At 40.4% G+C, this 15,706-nt stretch overlaps 3 protein-coding genes across 6 annotated transcripts in view; 1 reads left to right on the forward strand and 2 right to left on the reverse strand.

Moving 5' to 3' along the window:
• depdc5 (DEP domain containing 5, GATOR1 subcomplex subunit) overlaps window positions 1-673 on the reverse strand; it is a 31,097-nt gene extending 30,424 nt beyond the window's left edge. For all 4 annotated transcript variants that reach the window (XM_072363492.1, XM_072363493.1, XM_072363491.1 and 1 more), the window contains exons 1-4: window positions 569-673; window positions 408-475; window positions 208-295; window positions 53-99 (exon numbers count right to left, since the gene is read on the reverse strand). In XM_072363492.1, coding sequence (XP_072219593.1) covers window positions 53-99; window positions 208-295; window positions 408-475; window positions 569-618 — 253 coding nt within the window. In that variant the 5' untranslated portion in view covers window positions 619-673. The remainder of the gene's footprint in view (window positions 1-52; window positions 100-207; window positions 296-407; window positions 476-568) is intronic.
• LOC140268581 (casein kinase I-like) overlaps window positions 1-15,706 on the forward strand; it is a 181,200-nt gene that overhangs the window by 142,853 nt on the left and 22,641 nt on the right. The window lies entirely within an intron of this gene.
• Window positions 1,647-14,608, reverse strand: rab36 (RAB36, member RAS oncogene family). The gene is made up of 11 exons (XM_072363669.1): window positions 14,528-14,608; window positions 13,359-13,442; window positions 6,127-6,218; window positions 5,944-6,018; window positions 4,365-4,466; window positions 4,209-4,273; window positions 4,067-4,118; window positions 3,548-3,629; window positions 3,372-3,462; window positions 3,148-3,261; window positions 1,647-3,061 (listed from the first exon to the last, which is right to left on the reverse strand). Exons 2-11 carry the CDS (start codon window positions 13,434-13,436, stop codon window positions 3,000-3,002), a joined length of 813 nt encoding a protein of 270 aa, XP_072219770.1. The 5' UTR covers window positions 13,437-13,442; window positions 14,528-14,608; the 3' UTR covers window positions 1,647-2,999.

Raw genomic sequence — 15,706 nt, forward strand, 5'->3', positions numbered from 1 at the left:
ATGTTTAATCTTTTGTAGTGTAACTGAATTCCCTTAATCAAAATTATTTTACCTTTCTGAAGGTCTTCTTTTAGGCTCTTCACCTGCAGCAGGAGAGGACTGGGAGAAAGTCACATTAAAGGCTCAGTTGTGGAATGACATGCAAACGAAAATAGAGAAGTTAAACAGTGTGAAAATAACAGTAATCTTCCCGTAAAGCAGCCTAACCTGTATTCATCAGTAGGGTGCGCAATCTCAATTATATCGCCCAAATTAACTTGAGGAAAGATCTTCGGGTTGACAACAAGCTCATCATCTGTTCAAACGAAAAGGTTATATAAAACGCAACCCATTCAATCTAAATTACCACTTTAAATAAAAGCAGAAATCGAGAATGTTTGCTTCTGCATTTTAAAAAAAAATCTTACCACTTCCAGCGAAACCTTTCTTGTGCAGCACAAGCTTATATGACTTATTTGTCTTCATGGTCAGCCCACTGAGGAAGGAAATGGGTGAATTAATATAACTGACTTTAAAATCATTAAGATTTCAACATGTAAACACTGAAATAGAATATATGCAGCCGTACCTAAACATGAAATGAACACAACTTGGAAACACTATTAATGTCGTAGTCATGCAAAGAGGTATGCTAGCTAACTAGCACTAGAGCATTAGCACACTCTGGTTTTACTTCCTCCAAAACATGGAACTGTGGAATGTGATTGGTTCTCTGTCTCTCAAAGAGTACTTCATCAAGAGGGAGCACTCCGCTTATGTTCATCTTTGCTTCTCTCGAAAGAGTAAACGCCTTAAAGTAAAAAATAGTCCATTTTTAAGTCATTCTTGTCTGATGCTGCCAGATAAGTCACACGTATATTTCGATTAACTTTGTTTAGATACAGAATTGTGCAAGTTTTCATCTACTTCTCATTTCATTATAGTTTGCTTACAGAGAGCCAGACTTTCCTTTAAAGTTTTACAGTGGGCTTGAACAGTTGTTTTCCAAGCCTTCCCATACCTAACCGAATACATTTTCTATCTCAGTGGAAGGTTGTCTATTACGATGCCAATCTTCAGAAAGGAAAACGGGGAGAAAAGGCTGTGGCATGCCACATCACACAAGAACTTGATCTGTTATCAGTGGCAACGGGTCCTATATAGAGTGATGAATCCTCTCCAGAGCCTGGACCTCGACATTATTGAATTGTAAGAAAGTTTGCTTCAGAGAGGTTCAGACAGTGTTGAAGAACAAAGATGATCACATAAATTACTGACTTTCTAGCTATTTAAATTTAAAAAAAATTGCTGCATCTATTACAAATTTCCCTAGCAATATATAAAGAAATGAGGGGGTGCTGAAAAACTTTTGCACTGTATATGAACCACTGAGCCACCAGTACGGTAAAGAGAAGGAACAATACATACATACGGCATACATACTGACACCTTCTACTACTGCATACTAACTTTCTTGTTGTGATCATCATACATTTAAACATAGCTAAATCACTAGAAATGTGAATGGTGGTTTAATAAGATGATGCAGTGCTAAAAAGAAAAAAAATCAGGACCTTAAAAAAAATATCAGAGCAAAAGCCTTGAATGCATTCAAAGTCACCACAGCTGAACACACAGTCTTAATGAGTTGCTATTCAACTTTATTTTTAGACTCTATTTTTATTATCGGACATTTGAAACCAACAAATATGAGAACGAGGCCATCTTTATTGGGCATGTAGCTGTTTTAAAATGCAGTATATGTTAACACAGATAAAGTTACATTCAATTGGAAATTGTTCGCAATGTTGCGCTGCTGCTATGCTAGAAAATTTGCATTACAGATTTTTACCATGCTGTATAACTGATCACAATTTGTACGCAGTTGCTTAAACCAACACAAAAAATATTACAGACCAAATTTCTTATAATTTTGCAGATCTCTCCATGATAGAAAAGCTTCTCCCTTCTCTCAATCTTCTTTTCTTGTAAAAAGATGCAGTTACTTGGAGTTAAGTTACTGCAAAGAGAGATTTAGCCAGTCACGTTCCCACAAATTGAAAAAAACACCCACTTTGACTGACAAAGGACTACTGCTCTGCAAAGAACCCTCACTGAAGCAGGCTGTAGCTATGCACTGACATCTTACTCACCTATATCAGTGTTGCATGCCAGATGGATTCCCAGCTTGTTAAACTGTGGTAATGAGTTTCACATTGCTATACTTCAATAACTGTATGTTTATTTAATCAACATGAAACACCTTTGTCAACACTGCTTTATCAAATACTAATGAGCTTTAACAAAAATACAAGTCACACAAATATGTAGCTGCTTACATCAGCAATTTTTGCATTGATTATTACATCATAGTTTGAAATTTATTGCATGAATAGATCTTAGTTTATAAACATGTAGACTAATTTACTCTTTTATTACTTTTAAGTAAAGATAAATATTTGACTCTTTTTTTAAAAAATAAATTCCATCTGTGCACAACCCGACTGGGTTAGACATATTCCACAATACTGCTTGAAGAAACAAACACCATCACAGAAGCAAAGAAAATCCAATTCATCAATATAGAGTAAGAATATAAGCCAAAACTACATGCATCTGTCTCAAATGAGTTCAGCAAAAGCTCTATGGTTTGCATCTGAAATGACAGATATTTCAGATCTGTCATTTCAGATGTAAAGACCAGTCTTCATTTTAAGAAATAAACTTAATTATCAAACACTGTTAGGCCATGACATGATCTGAACTGACTGTCATTAGACACACTGATCAGGATACCGTTCAGTATAGACATAATAGCAGCTTCAATCCAATAACTGCTGGTTGAACCATTTACAAACATAAAAATATGTGGTAAATTTGATAACTTAAAAACCGTGGAGCAAGTATTAAGACACATTTCAGTTCAGTGGAACGGGGCCAATCCCTTTTGACTGCTGCAGGTGTAGGCATCAGCCTAGTCTGGCTTGGTAAATTCAATTTTTAAAAATTCCTCTTTCTGCTCAGCAGCAGCTTCTCTTCATATCATGTGGTGTGCCCTGCTCCAGAGTGGCACGATCCGATTCTGAAAAAGACGTACAAGTTTATGTATGTCATCATGGCTCTTCCTATCTCTATCTGTGCTTGTTAGAGGTTGAGTAGTTTACTTACTGACACTATCTCCACGTCCAATACTGGCAGGGACCCCATTCTCCATGTCTTTTACTATGCAGTTCTCAAAGGCCAAAGCTGCAACTCTAAAGAAAAAGCCCTGCACGTTTTCCCCTGAAAATAAAAAAAGAACAATTTGTCTCAGTGTCTTGCATAGGATCAGTTGTATTTAAGTTGTCCTAATGCATCATACAGCGCTGACCACTATGTGTTCTATATTTCACCTGTTTTAGATGAAACAGCCCAGAACTCTGCATGCATTTCTTTTGCAATCTTGATAGCATCTTTTTCAGTCCTTTGTATTTCTTCTATAGGCTTCAGAAAAACCAAGTTCGGTAACCCAGGGGAAAATATGTGCATGGAGTCTGTAAGTTATACATCAGACACAGTCAATACTCACCAGAAGGTCAGTTTTAGTGCCAACCAAGAAGATGAAACAAGAGTCAGGATCATTTTCTTTCATGGCCTCCTCCAACCACTGGCTAAAATACAAAACCTTCAGTTTGAAAACGCATACACTTTTTCAGCATATTATTGATTAAAAATTAGTTGCTTTATAGTTTTTTTAATCTATTTAAATAATTGATACTGAATGATTGAACTGTCAAGACCTTTCAGCTTGATTCCAAAGGACTGATTTGAAAGGACTGTTGAAATTTGTTGTTATAAAATCAATCAAATAAGCACAAACATAGTCAAACCATCTAGAAAGTGTCAAAGACTGATTACAAAAAATATTCAAAGCTTTGGCAAACTATATTGCTGAATTGTCATCAGCAGTGAGTCCCAAGGTTAAATTCCTGGTAAATTCTAACTGTGTCAGCCTACTATTGATATACAGTTAGAATTACATTATTATGCTGTCTAGCACAAACTTTATTAAACAACTGAATAAACCCTATAAAAAAATTATACTTACCGTGTATGATCAAGGGTCTTAATGTCTGCCATGTCAAACACTGTGACAACAACTAAAACATGAACAAAGTATTCATAAATCAGCAGTTTACACTAGCAAAAATGCTTGTTACACCTTGTAAGGTAGTACAACAGCTTTGTACCTTGAGCGCCTCTATAGTATGCAGATGCTATACACTTGAATTTTTCCTGCCCAGCAGTATCCCAGCTGGAAGAAAAGGTTATACGAGATAAGTGTGGATAGAAAAACTCATAGCGACACGTATGCAGGATAACTTTTTAACATATATACTACTCACATCTGAAGGGAGAAAGGTCCTCCAGATATCTCAAACCTCTCTATCTCGAAGTCCACTCCTATGGTGGCTTTGTAGTCCCTTTCAAATACATCTTTACAAAATCTGAAAATTGCAAACATAGGTCTTTGCTTTTAGGTTCGATTAAATTCCTTAAAAAGTGTTGGTGAAAGAGACTTAATTAATTTCTTTATCAAACACTTGCTTCATGCAGTTTCATTGTGATTTTGAATTATGTCACAAAGTATCAGAATTAGGGCTGGGCAAATATTAAATTCTTTAATCAAGTTAATCACATGATTTCCTGTGATTAATCACAATTAATGACATTGTTCTACGCAAAATCCAATAATGAATTCAAAGGTAGCATATAACGCACTTTCATTGGAACTGTACACTGAGGGAACTGAAATACTCCGGTGATAAGACAATTCAACATTGCAGTGCTTACAAATAACTTTGGCTCTGTGGAATGCGCCGTCTGGAAGAACTTTGAAATGAAAATGGCCATGTAAAAGTTCCGTAACCTTCTCCACGTTTGTTTAGCCCGCTTCATCTGCCATTCTTTTCTTTTCTGACTGTTTCCTGTGAGCGCCGCAGCAGGAAGCAACATACTAGGCTCGCCCATGATGGACTTTTTCAAAATAAAAGCCAGTGAGAAACGACGTTTTAAAAAAAATAATGAATAATAAAAACTTAACGTTAATTTGAGACAAATAATTGTGTGCAATAATGAATTAATTAGTTAACGCAAAAAAAAACGCGTTAATGTGCCCAAATCAGAATATATATCACTTTTTTTAAGAGACCATCCATTTGGGTCACAAAATATGTGTGAGCTGGACAGGAAACATTTCTGCTGTACACTTATCACATCTTAACTTTAACTTTAACTAATTATACAATTAAATGCACATACACATACTGATGGTGCAAAAGTACTCATTTAAGAACTAGATTCAAAACACTGTTTTGTTTGTTTCGTTTTTTGTTTTTTTTTCAACCTGCTTAAAATATGCATACATTTAAGGTATGTTTTTGAAAAAAATAGATCTGATAAGTACACTACAATTTCTGACTCAGTTAAATTTGTTGTGTTTTATGTCTTAACAAGCAATTTATTTTGATGAAGTAGCTATTAATAAGGCTGTCAAGATTGTGTAATTGTAGCAGATGATTATTTGTCATTCAAGTAATTGTGATTTAATTGTCTTTCACTCTTCATTTTTATGCCATTATTATCCTATGAGCCTACTAATAATTTATAATTAATTTAACCTTTACAAAGAATATCAGCCATGTACAGGAAATGAATACAAGACCATAAAAATGTCTATTTGCCTTTTAGGATTTGTGAACAAGAACTGCACATGGTAGATAAAACATGTCCACAGCAAAGGACAGGCATGTGACAAGATGATATTATCAGTCAGTCAGTCAACTCTATCAAATGATGAAATAATGTAGCAATATAACATTTCTGTCACTCTCACTCAGCTGTTTTCATACAGGTGAATGAAAACAATTTTTACAATTATCAACCATAATCACAATTATTGCACTTCATTTTTAAATACCCTACCTATTGATGAGACAGGTCTTCCCAACATTAAGGTCTCCAACAACTACTACTTTAGACATTTTCTGTCGATCCCAGCTTTAAAGGAGACAACAAATATATTGCATTCATTTGATAATATAGGAAATGTTTTTAATGTTATACTCTAGCATATTTACGGACAACAACCAAGAGCAGAAGACTTACAGCTGATGCCTGGCAGCTCTGTCTTTACAGATTGATTTAGCACGAATGTCCCAGTCTTTCTTCAGCTGCAGGGAGGCCTCAGGTGTGTAGAACTGAAAATAATGGAACATACAGTACTGCTGACAGTGATTCTGCACATAGTCACTAAAAATGTGTTCAAAAAGACTGGAAGCCATGCTAGTAGGCATACTTATAAGTAGTTAAAAGCTTCATTAGCTCATACATGATGAACAAGTTATCCATTATCATACTCACTATCTTATCTTTTCAGCATGCGTTTGTAATTTGCTGCAGATAAGTACAGATAAGACTGATTGGAATGTTAGTTTCTCAGATATTTATTCACAAAGCAAAGCTTTAACTAATTGATCAAATTATGATTTTTTCCTAACGACAGCGCAAATGAAAAAAAGGCTAAACAACTAATGTACCATAAATGGCATCTACAGATTTCATGGCAATCCATCCAGTGAACATTTAAATGTTTTACCCAAAACCGTGAATGTCAAGCTGTTATGAGAAAAAGGCCAAGAGTGATCAGTTGTAAAGATATACAGTTTGAAATCTGTGAAATTTCAAAGTTTGTGCCATCAGTTGTCCATATATGTCATAGAATAGTTTAAAACTGTGATTTATTGAGGCTGCAAAATGAAAAATCAGGGGATCACAAAGGTCATTGGGACTAGGTACCAAATACCACCTGTACCAAATATTACGGCAAATCCATGTGATTAATTGTCATTGTGATGGTTGAAATTTCACTAAAGATCAAGAACATTGAGAATGCTCTCATCACCAAGGTCTGAAGGATTGACTGCATCTTATGAGGATTTCGAATGTATGTTGCAATTTTGATTTCAAACTGAACAATGTTGAAAAAAAGCCTTTACAGACACACTGATACTATAAAGGCCACTAAAGGCCATGCCACAATTATGATGCACAGAATTGAAAACATACTTGGTCCTGTAAGCCTACAAGCAATTTACCATGAGAAATACTCCATATAGTAAGTCACTGATAGCTGAGCCTTAACAAATGTATTGTCAGTATTGTATGTTGGTATGCAAAGATAATTCTTTGCTGAAATAGAGGACCAAGCAGTCTGTTTTTTATATATAAAAAATTGTGGACGACACTTCCGGGTAATGGAAATGCCAATAGTTCCAAACAAGGGACGGAGCTCCGTTGATCTCAGTTGCTTGCCAAGAACAATTACTGGTAAGTTCACGAACTAACAATATTTGAAACGTGTTTTACATTTTTAAGCATTAGCTATCAGACGTATTCTCTTAGACATCGTTATTTTTTTTCATTTAGTTTGCATGAAATGTCAATGTTGATGTTAAAAATTTAATGGATTTAGGGACATAACTGAAAGCTTGGTAACGGAGGCAAATGTGAGGTAATTAACGCGATCTGTTTATCTAGCAGTCTATCTCCACCCATTGATACGATGCTGGAAATTTATTATATCAAGTATAGACTAAGCGCTACATGCTGTATTATCTAACCATTCTCCCTGACCCTGTTTACTTTTTTCCAGGATACAGATGAAAAGCATGAGAAGGGTGTGAATGGAACTGCCATAAAGGTCTTATTTGCTTGTGTATTGGTTTGAAGTTTTTATTGAGGACCCTTAAACAAAGCAATATCTTGTGACCCTACCTTCACCTTTACAATCTCTGTCCATTAATGCCACCAGCCTTTAGTCTCGGCATTTAAAAGACCTCCCCAACACTCATGCCTCCAGTTTAACATTCTGTACGTTCTACAGTCGGGCAGGATGTCCTGTGACACACGCAGGAGCTCTTTTCTAGGCAGTCTTGAGTGAGGCGGCTGTGAGGACATTCTTTCCCTTTTTCCAGAGCCCTCTTTGTGTGCGTATGGTTTCATTGCCCCACTTTGTTTGTCTGTTAATGTTTTTTGTTTGTTAACACACACTGCTGTTATTGTTCTACTTTCTTCTTATTATTATTTATTTATTATATATTATTTATAGTAATAACAATAATATATACAGTATATATATGTTTTTTTTATTATTCCTATTCATTTTTTTCTTGTACACACACACGCACACACATAATTGCTCGTTTTAATAATTTTCTAATAAAAATCTTGTTTATTTAACAACTTTTGTACCAGTCATACTTATTCCAGTCCATCAGCTCTAACATAAATTGCAAGTGTGAAAAGTTGCTTGTAGAGTTAGATTTGTTACTATTGACTGATCATATTTAAGCATAATTAGTGGTTGTTTTGATAGATCTGGTACATGGCTCCATCTTAAAATCTCCATGGTTCTGATGCATGTCCAACAAAAATTAAATACATGTCCTTTAAAAAAAAACTAAACTTGGTAATAAAGATAAAAAGTACTTTGGAAAAGCTTATTATTATTAAAAAATAATCAGTGCAGCACTTTTAATTGTAAACCCAACAGCTCAAAAGCCTAATTGACACTAACATACATTACATACAACATACGTTTAATTTGATATTTACCATGCATTAGCTCACGCTGTACCATACAAGACAATGACAGCTTGCAGTTTGTTTGGAACTATTGAGGCTTACATGAACTACGTGAAAGCCCTACCGGCGACATCAAAGCTTGTCGCAACTCTGTATTACTCTATAGCTCTGACTAGGTTAGAATAAATTGTGTTAAGTCATACTCTGATAACAAAGAACTGTTCAAAGAATGTCTGGATGCCTGCATTACTGAGCCATTACACTGGTCACTGTGGTACTGTAATGTTTGACTTAACAGTTCTTACTTTAGATCTTCAAACCCAGAACAGAATATTGACCATTTTGACATCAACCAAAAACAGGTGCAAGCACCAACTTGATCTATTAGAACACCTAATTCTAAGAACACTCTAAAATTAGCTATGACTGGTAAATATGTACTGAACTATAGTTGTGATAATTAAAGAGATTGAATCTTAAGATTGAATCTCTCTCCCATGAGCTGTCACCTTATCGTGGTGGGGGAGTTTGCGTGCCCCAATGAGTCTGGGAGCTATGTTGCCCGGGGCTTTAAGCCCCTGGTAGGGTCACCCAAGGCAAACAGATCCTAGATGAGGGACCAGACAAAGAACAGCTCAAAAGACTCCTTATGATGAAAAAAAATTTGTACAATGTCATCCCTTGCCCGGATGTGGGACACCGGGGCCTCCCCCAGGAGCCAGGCCCAGGGGTGGGGCCCGGCAGTGAGCGCCTGGTGGCCGGGCCTGTGCCCATGGGGCTTGGTCGGGCATAGCCCGAACACATGACGTGGGTCCCCCTTCCCACGGGCTCACCACCCATGGGAGGGGCCAAGGGGGTCGGGTGCCATGTGAGATGGGTAGCAGCCGAAGGCAGAGGGCTTGGCGGTCTGATCCTTGGCTACTGAAGCTAGCTCTTGGGACATGGAATGTCACCTCTGTGGAAGGGGGAAGGAGCCAGAGCTGGTGCGCGAGGCTGAGCGGTTCCGGCTAGATATAGTCGGACTCACCTCGACGCACGGCTTGGGCTCTGGAACCAGTCCTCTTGAGAGGGGTTGGACTCTCTTCCATTCTGGAGTTGCCTGTGGTGAGAGGCGCAGAGCAGGTGTGTGCATACTTATTGCCCCCCAGCTGTGTGCCTGTACATTGGGGTTTACCCAAGTGAACGAGAGGGTAGCCTCCCTCCGCCTTCGGGTAGGGGGACGGGTCCTGACTGTTGTTTGTGCCTATGCGCCAAACAACAGTTCAGAGTACCCACCTTTTTTAGAGTCCCTGGGGGAGGCACTAGAGAATGCTCCTACCGGAGACTCCCTCGTTCTGCTGGGGGACTTCAATGCTCACGTGGGCAATAACAGTGAGACCTGGAGGGGTGTGATTGGGAGGAACGCCCCCCCCCCCCCCGATCTGAATCAGAGTGGTGTTATGTTGTTGGACTTCTGTGCCAGTCATGGACTGTCCATAACGAACACCATGTTCAGGCATAAGGGTGTCCATATGTGCACTTGGCACCAGGACACCCTTGGTCACAGTTCGATGATCGACTTTGTGGTTGTATCGTCAGACTTGCGGCCGTATGTCCTGGACACTCGGGTGAAGAGAGGGGCGGAGCTGTCAACTGATCACCACCTGGTGGTGAGTTGGCTCCGCTGGTGGGGGAGGATGCCGATCAGACCTGGCAGGCCCAAACGTATTGTGAGGGTCTGCTGGGAACGTTTGTCGGAATCCCCCGTCAGGAGGAGCTTTAACTCTCACCTCCGGCAGAGCTTCAACCATATCCCGGGGGAGGTGGGGGACATTGAGTCCGAATGGGCCATATTCCGTGACTCCATTGTCGAGGCGGCTGATCGGAGCTGTGGCCGTAAGGTGGTTGGTGCCTGTCGTGGCGGCAACCCCCGAACCCGCTGGCGGACACCAGTGGTGAGGGAAGCGTCAAGCTGAAGAAGGAGTCCTATCGGGCCTTTTTGGCTAGTGAGACTCTGGAAGCAGCTGATAGGTACCAACAGGCCAAGCGGGCTGCGGCTTCAGCGGTTGCTGAGGCAAAAACTCGGGCCTGGGAGGAGTTCGGTGAGACCATGGAGAACGACTTCCGGACGGCCTCGAAGAGATTCTGGTCCACCATCCGGCGTCTCGGGGGGGGGGGGGGGGGGGGGGGGGGGAGCGGCTCACAGTCAACACTGTGTATGGTGGGGACGGGGCTTTGCTGACCTCAACTAGGGACGTTGTGAGTCAATGGGGGGAATACTTCGAGGACCTCCTCAATCCTACCAACACGTGCTCGGAGGAGGCAGAGTCGGAGAGCTCGGAGACGGGGCCTCCCATTTCTGGGGCTGAGGTTGCCGAGGTGGTAAAAAAGCTCCTCGGTGGCAAGGCCCCGGGGGTGGATGAGGTCCATCCTGAGTTTCTCAGGGCTCTGGATGTTGTAGGGCTGTCTTGGCTGACACACCTCTGCAGCATCGCATGGACATCGGGGACAGTGCCTCTGGACTGGCAGATTGGGGTGGTGGTCCCCCTCGATAAAAAGTGGGACCGGAGGGTGTATTCCAACTATAGGGGTATCACACTCCTCAGCCTCCCTGGTAAGGTCTATTCGGGGGTACTGGAGAGAAGGATCCATTGGATAGTCGAGCCTCGGATTCAGGAGGTGCAGTGTGGTTTTTGTCTTGGCCATGGAACAGTGGACCAGCTCTATACCCTCAGCAGGATCCTGGAGGATGCATGGGAGTTCGCCCAACCAGTCTACATGTGTTTTGTGGACTTGGAGAAAGGGTTCGACCGTGTCCCTCGTGGAGTCCTGTGGGGAATATGGAGTGCCAGACCCCTTGATAGGGGCCGTTCGGTTTCTGTATGACCGGTGTCAGAGTTTGGTCCGCATTGCCGGCAGTAAGTCGGATACGTTTCCGGTGAGGGTTGGACTCCGTCAGGGCTGTCCTTTGTCACCGATTCTGTTCCTAACTTTTATGGACAGAATTTCTAGGCGGAACCAGGGTGTTGACGGTGTCCGATTTGGCGACCTCAGAATCGGGTCTCTACTTTTTGCGGATGATGTGGTTCTGTTAGCGTCGTCAGGCCATGACCTTCAGCTCTCACTGGAGCGATTCGCAGCCGAGAGTGAAGCGGCTGGGATAGGAATCAGCGCCTCCAAATCCGAGACTATGGTTCTCAGCCGGAAGAGGGTGGAATGCTCTCTCCGGGTTGGGAATGAGATCCTTCCCCAAGTGGAGGAGTTCAAGTATCTCGGGGTCTTGTTCACGAGTGAGGGACGAATGGAACGTGAGATTGACGGGCGGATCGGTGCGGCGTCTGCAGTGTTGCAGTGTCGTTGTGAAGAAGGAGCTGAGCCAGAAGGCGAAGCTCTTTGCTTACTGGTCAATCTACGTTCCCATCCTCACCTATGGTCACGAGTTGTGGGTAGTGACCGAAAGAATGAGATCGCGAATACAAGCGGCCGAAATGGGTTTCCTCCGCAGGGTGTCTGGGCCTCCCTTAGAGATAGGGTGAGAAGCTCAGTCATCCGGGAGGGGCTCGGAGTAGAACCGCTGCTCCTCCGCATTGAGAGGAGTCAGATGAGGTGGCTCAGGCATCTGGTTAGGATGCCCCCTGGACGCCTCCCTGGGGAGGTGTTCTGGGCACGTCCCACTGGGAGGAGACCCCGGGGAAGACCCAGGACACATTGGAGAGACTATGTCTCTCGGCTGGCCTCAGAACGCCTCGGGGTCCCTCAGGAAGAGCTGGAGGAAGTGGCCGGGGACAGGGACGTCTGGGTTTCTCTGTTAAAGCTGCTGCCCCCGCGACCCGACCCTCGGATAAGCGGCAGATGATGGATGGATGGATGGATGAATCTTAAGATATTTTTTCATGAGTGGCTCTGATATGTACTTGAGTGCTTGCAACTGGGGCTTCTGAAAAACTAGGGCTGACAGAACCTGGCCCTATTAGATGCCAAAGTAATGTAATTGATTCATTTATGTATAATGACATCATAAAAATAAATAAAACTCCTTTTTTGTTCCAGGTCTTAAAATCAGGTAAAAATACAACCTAAGGAAAAGACCTCATTATTTATTTGAAAAAAAGTCAAAACATAGGCAATCTGTGAAAAATGAAGTACACCTGTGATTCAGTTGCTTGTAGAACCACTTTTAACAGCAATAACTTGAAGTAAGTGTTTTCTGTATGATATCATCGATCTCTCAGATCATTAATTTTGACCCAAACTTCTTTACAATTTGACTCTAGAATACTTTGGTAGTTCAGGAGGAAGTGTCTTAGTAGGCCTTTTCACATGTGATAGACTGACTGGTGGCAGCAGTTGATTCTCTAAGATTGTTTCTCCTTGGTACTATGTCAACATGTATCTGAAAGCTTATGACCACCAAACTACCCTCTTCATTTGTATGAAAGCAGTAAATCACATGGTGTTTGTTCATCTGGGGTTGTAGTTACCTCATTCAAGACCTAGAAAGGACTAGATGTATTTTTTTATCCTTTTTAATTAACGTTATTGAGTAATGATTCATAAAACCTTAGTATTGAAAGAATATTTTTCACATAACTGTAAGCTGACTGAGACTCTGATTGGTCAGCCGCAGCAGTCTGTTATTACCGTGTCAATTTACCCTGTAAGTTAAGTTAAAAGCTTTCTATAAGTGTAATATCTCCTGAAAGGATTTTTCTGGACATGGATCTAATTGGGGGAAACTGCTGTTTAGTAAAAGAAAAAAAAAATCAAAGATATACCTTAGGGAAATCCGAGATGACCCTGTCTTTGCTGACTGTTGGTGGGAACAGCAACATCCCATTTCTGTTATTGTGCATTATGACCTGTGGAGGAATGTATGACAGCGGTTAGCTGTGTATTTCTACACAGGTTGTCTGTTCTCTGAACTAACATGTAGCGTGAGTCCCACACATTCTGATTCATTAAAACATTTGACTTTAATTTTAATTAAATTTAATTCAGTTCATTTATATAGTGCCAAATCACAACAAATATCATCTCAAGGCACTTCAATGATACAGTCCAATTAAAGCCAATTAGAGTACCATTCATTGACATCATAATCCAGTCCATAAATTCATAAATTAGTCCAATTTAGGCCAAGTGAGGAAAGGTCCCAGCAGTCTAGGCATATAGCAGCTTAATTATGGGATGGTTCAGGTTCACCTGAGCCATCCAATGCAGATGCTATGAAGTATAAGCATTATCAAAAAGGAAAGTTTTAAACCAAATCTTAAAGTTAAAAAGGGTGTCTGCCTCCTGGACATTTACTGGCAGCTGCTTCCACAAGAGAGGGGCCTGATAACTGAAGGCTCTGCCTCCCATTCTACTTTTTGAAACTCTGGGAACCACAAGTAAACCTGCAGTTTGAGAGCGAAGTGCTTTGTTGGAAAAATATGTGAGATCTTTGATGACTTCATACAGTATACTATATGTGACCGAAAAACATAAATTGCTGCTAATGTTCAACACTCCCTTAAGTAATTTTGGAGTTTTGAAGACATTAAAAACACTACTATTTTAGCTATTATTTCTAAAAGATGCTTCACGTGTTGTGAAATTACCCAGTTCAAAGCAGGAAATGTAATATTTCCTCTTTAAAATACAGTCACACAACCACTAATCAAAATCTTGACACACACCGTCATCGGTACATTGATTATTGTGATTTATGTTTTCTTTTCAGTCATTTACATTGTAAATTTTCTTTGAAGCTATGTACACGGTCCTGGCCAATAGTCGTTTTACTTTGAAGGTCAAAATCGGAAGTTTATCATGCTTTGTTTGCAGTGACGACCACAGACAATAAACACAACCACAGATTCCATAAACGTTACTATTGTTTTCTTCTTGAGATTAACAACATTTTACACTGGTTAAAATGACAAATGCCGTAACTTTTACTCACCAAGAAACGAAACACACCTAATATGTCGTCGAGCCTTTTAGCTGGGTCGCTTGCTTCAGCTTCACGCCTTTGCGCTGTTGGATGAGGCAGCGCTATAGCTCTGGGATAAGGGACACGTTTCGATGACAACCATACGGAAGTGCCTTTGTCACTTGGTGATTGGAATATTCATTCACCTGGTTACAAAATTGTAAACCATTGGACGAGACGCAACAAAAAAGAATTCTGCACCGCACGTATTATTTTAACGAATGCACAAATGTTATAGCAAAGCCTTATTAATTTTGAATAGAGTGAACAAATAAAAAGAGATCTGTTGTCCTGCTGGCCTCATCTGCTGTCGTGTCTCAGCAGATGAGGCCCTGGCTGCTGTGCCACTGTACATGCACTGAAACAGGGCGCGAACTCGGAGGCTACAGGTTCACAGACAAGATGAAAAAATTTTAATACTACAGAATTCAACACCAGCACGTCACAATTGTACGAAACTTCTGATACTTTCTTTGCATGGAAACAACAGTTACAGCTCTGTGCACCTCCAAACAGTGACATTTATCCCCTCATCTGTATTGGGCATTTCTCAATCTGTATTAATGTTTGACAGCAAATAAGAAGGTATTCCCTTTAAATATGTCATAGCTTTACATCTAATATGATACACATATCACTCTGTGCAGGTTTACCTTCAGATATAGATCATGCCACTTTTTCTGCCGAGGTTCTGGTCTGTTTCCTGCTTACAGAGGGCCAAACGCCTGAGGCAGCAAATTTTCACAGGCGGGATATCCACTCCTCTTCTCCCATGGCCCTGTGTTTTTTTTGTTTGGAAGCCATCTGCCATTAACAAGGAAAGAATATTCATACCAATACAGCTAGCATTTGTAAATCACAGAAATATGAACAATGTGCACTATTTTTAACTTACTAATATGCATATATTTATGCACATACACACAAGTTCTTATTTGCATAGTCATACAAACACACAGCTAATTATTAATTATCAACAGTAGCCTATATATATATTTACATATATATATATTACCACAGAAGTACAGTAACATTAGCTATCTCTATGATGCATATTTAACACCGACCAAGTTATATAGTTGACAGAATACAATGATATTAGCGATATATTTACCTTTTGTAAGGAAAGACAACTGAAATCTGGCGGGC

The sequence above is a fragment of the Leuresthes tenuis genome, unplaced genomic scaffold (assembly GCF_036924035.1).
Source record: "Leuresthes tenuis unplaced genomic scaffold, fLeuTen1.0.hap1 SCAF_14, whole genome shotgun sequence".
In the NCBI taxonomy this organism is placed as follows: Eukaryota; Metazoa; Chordata; class Actinopteri; order Atheriniformes; family Atherinopsidae; genus Leuresthes; species Leuresthes tenuis.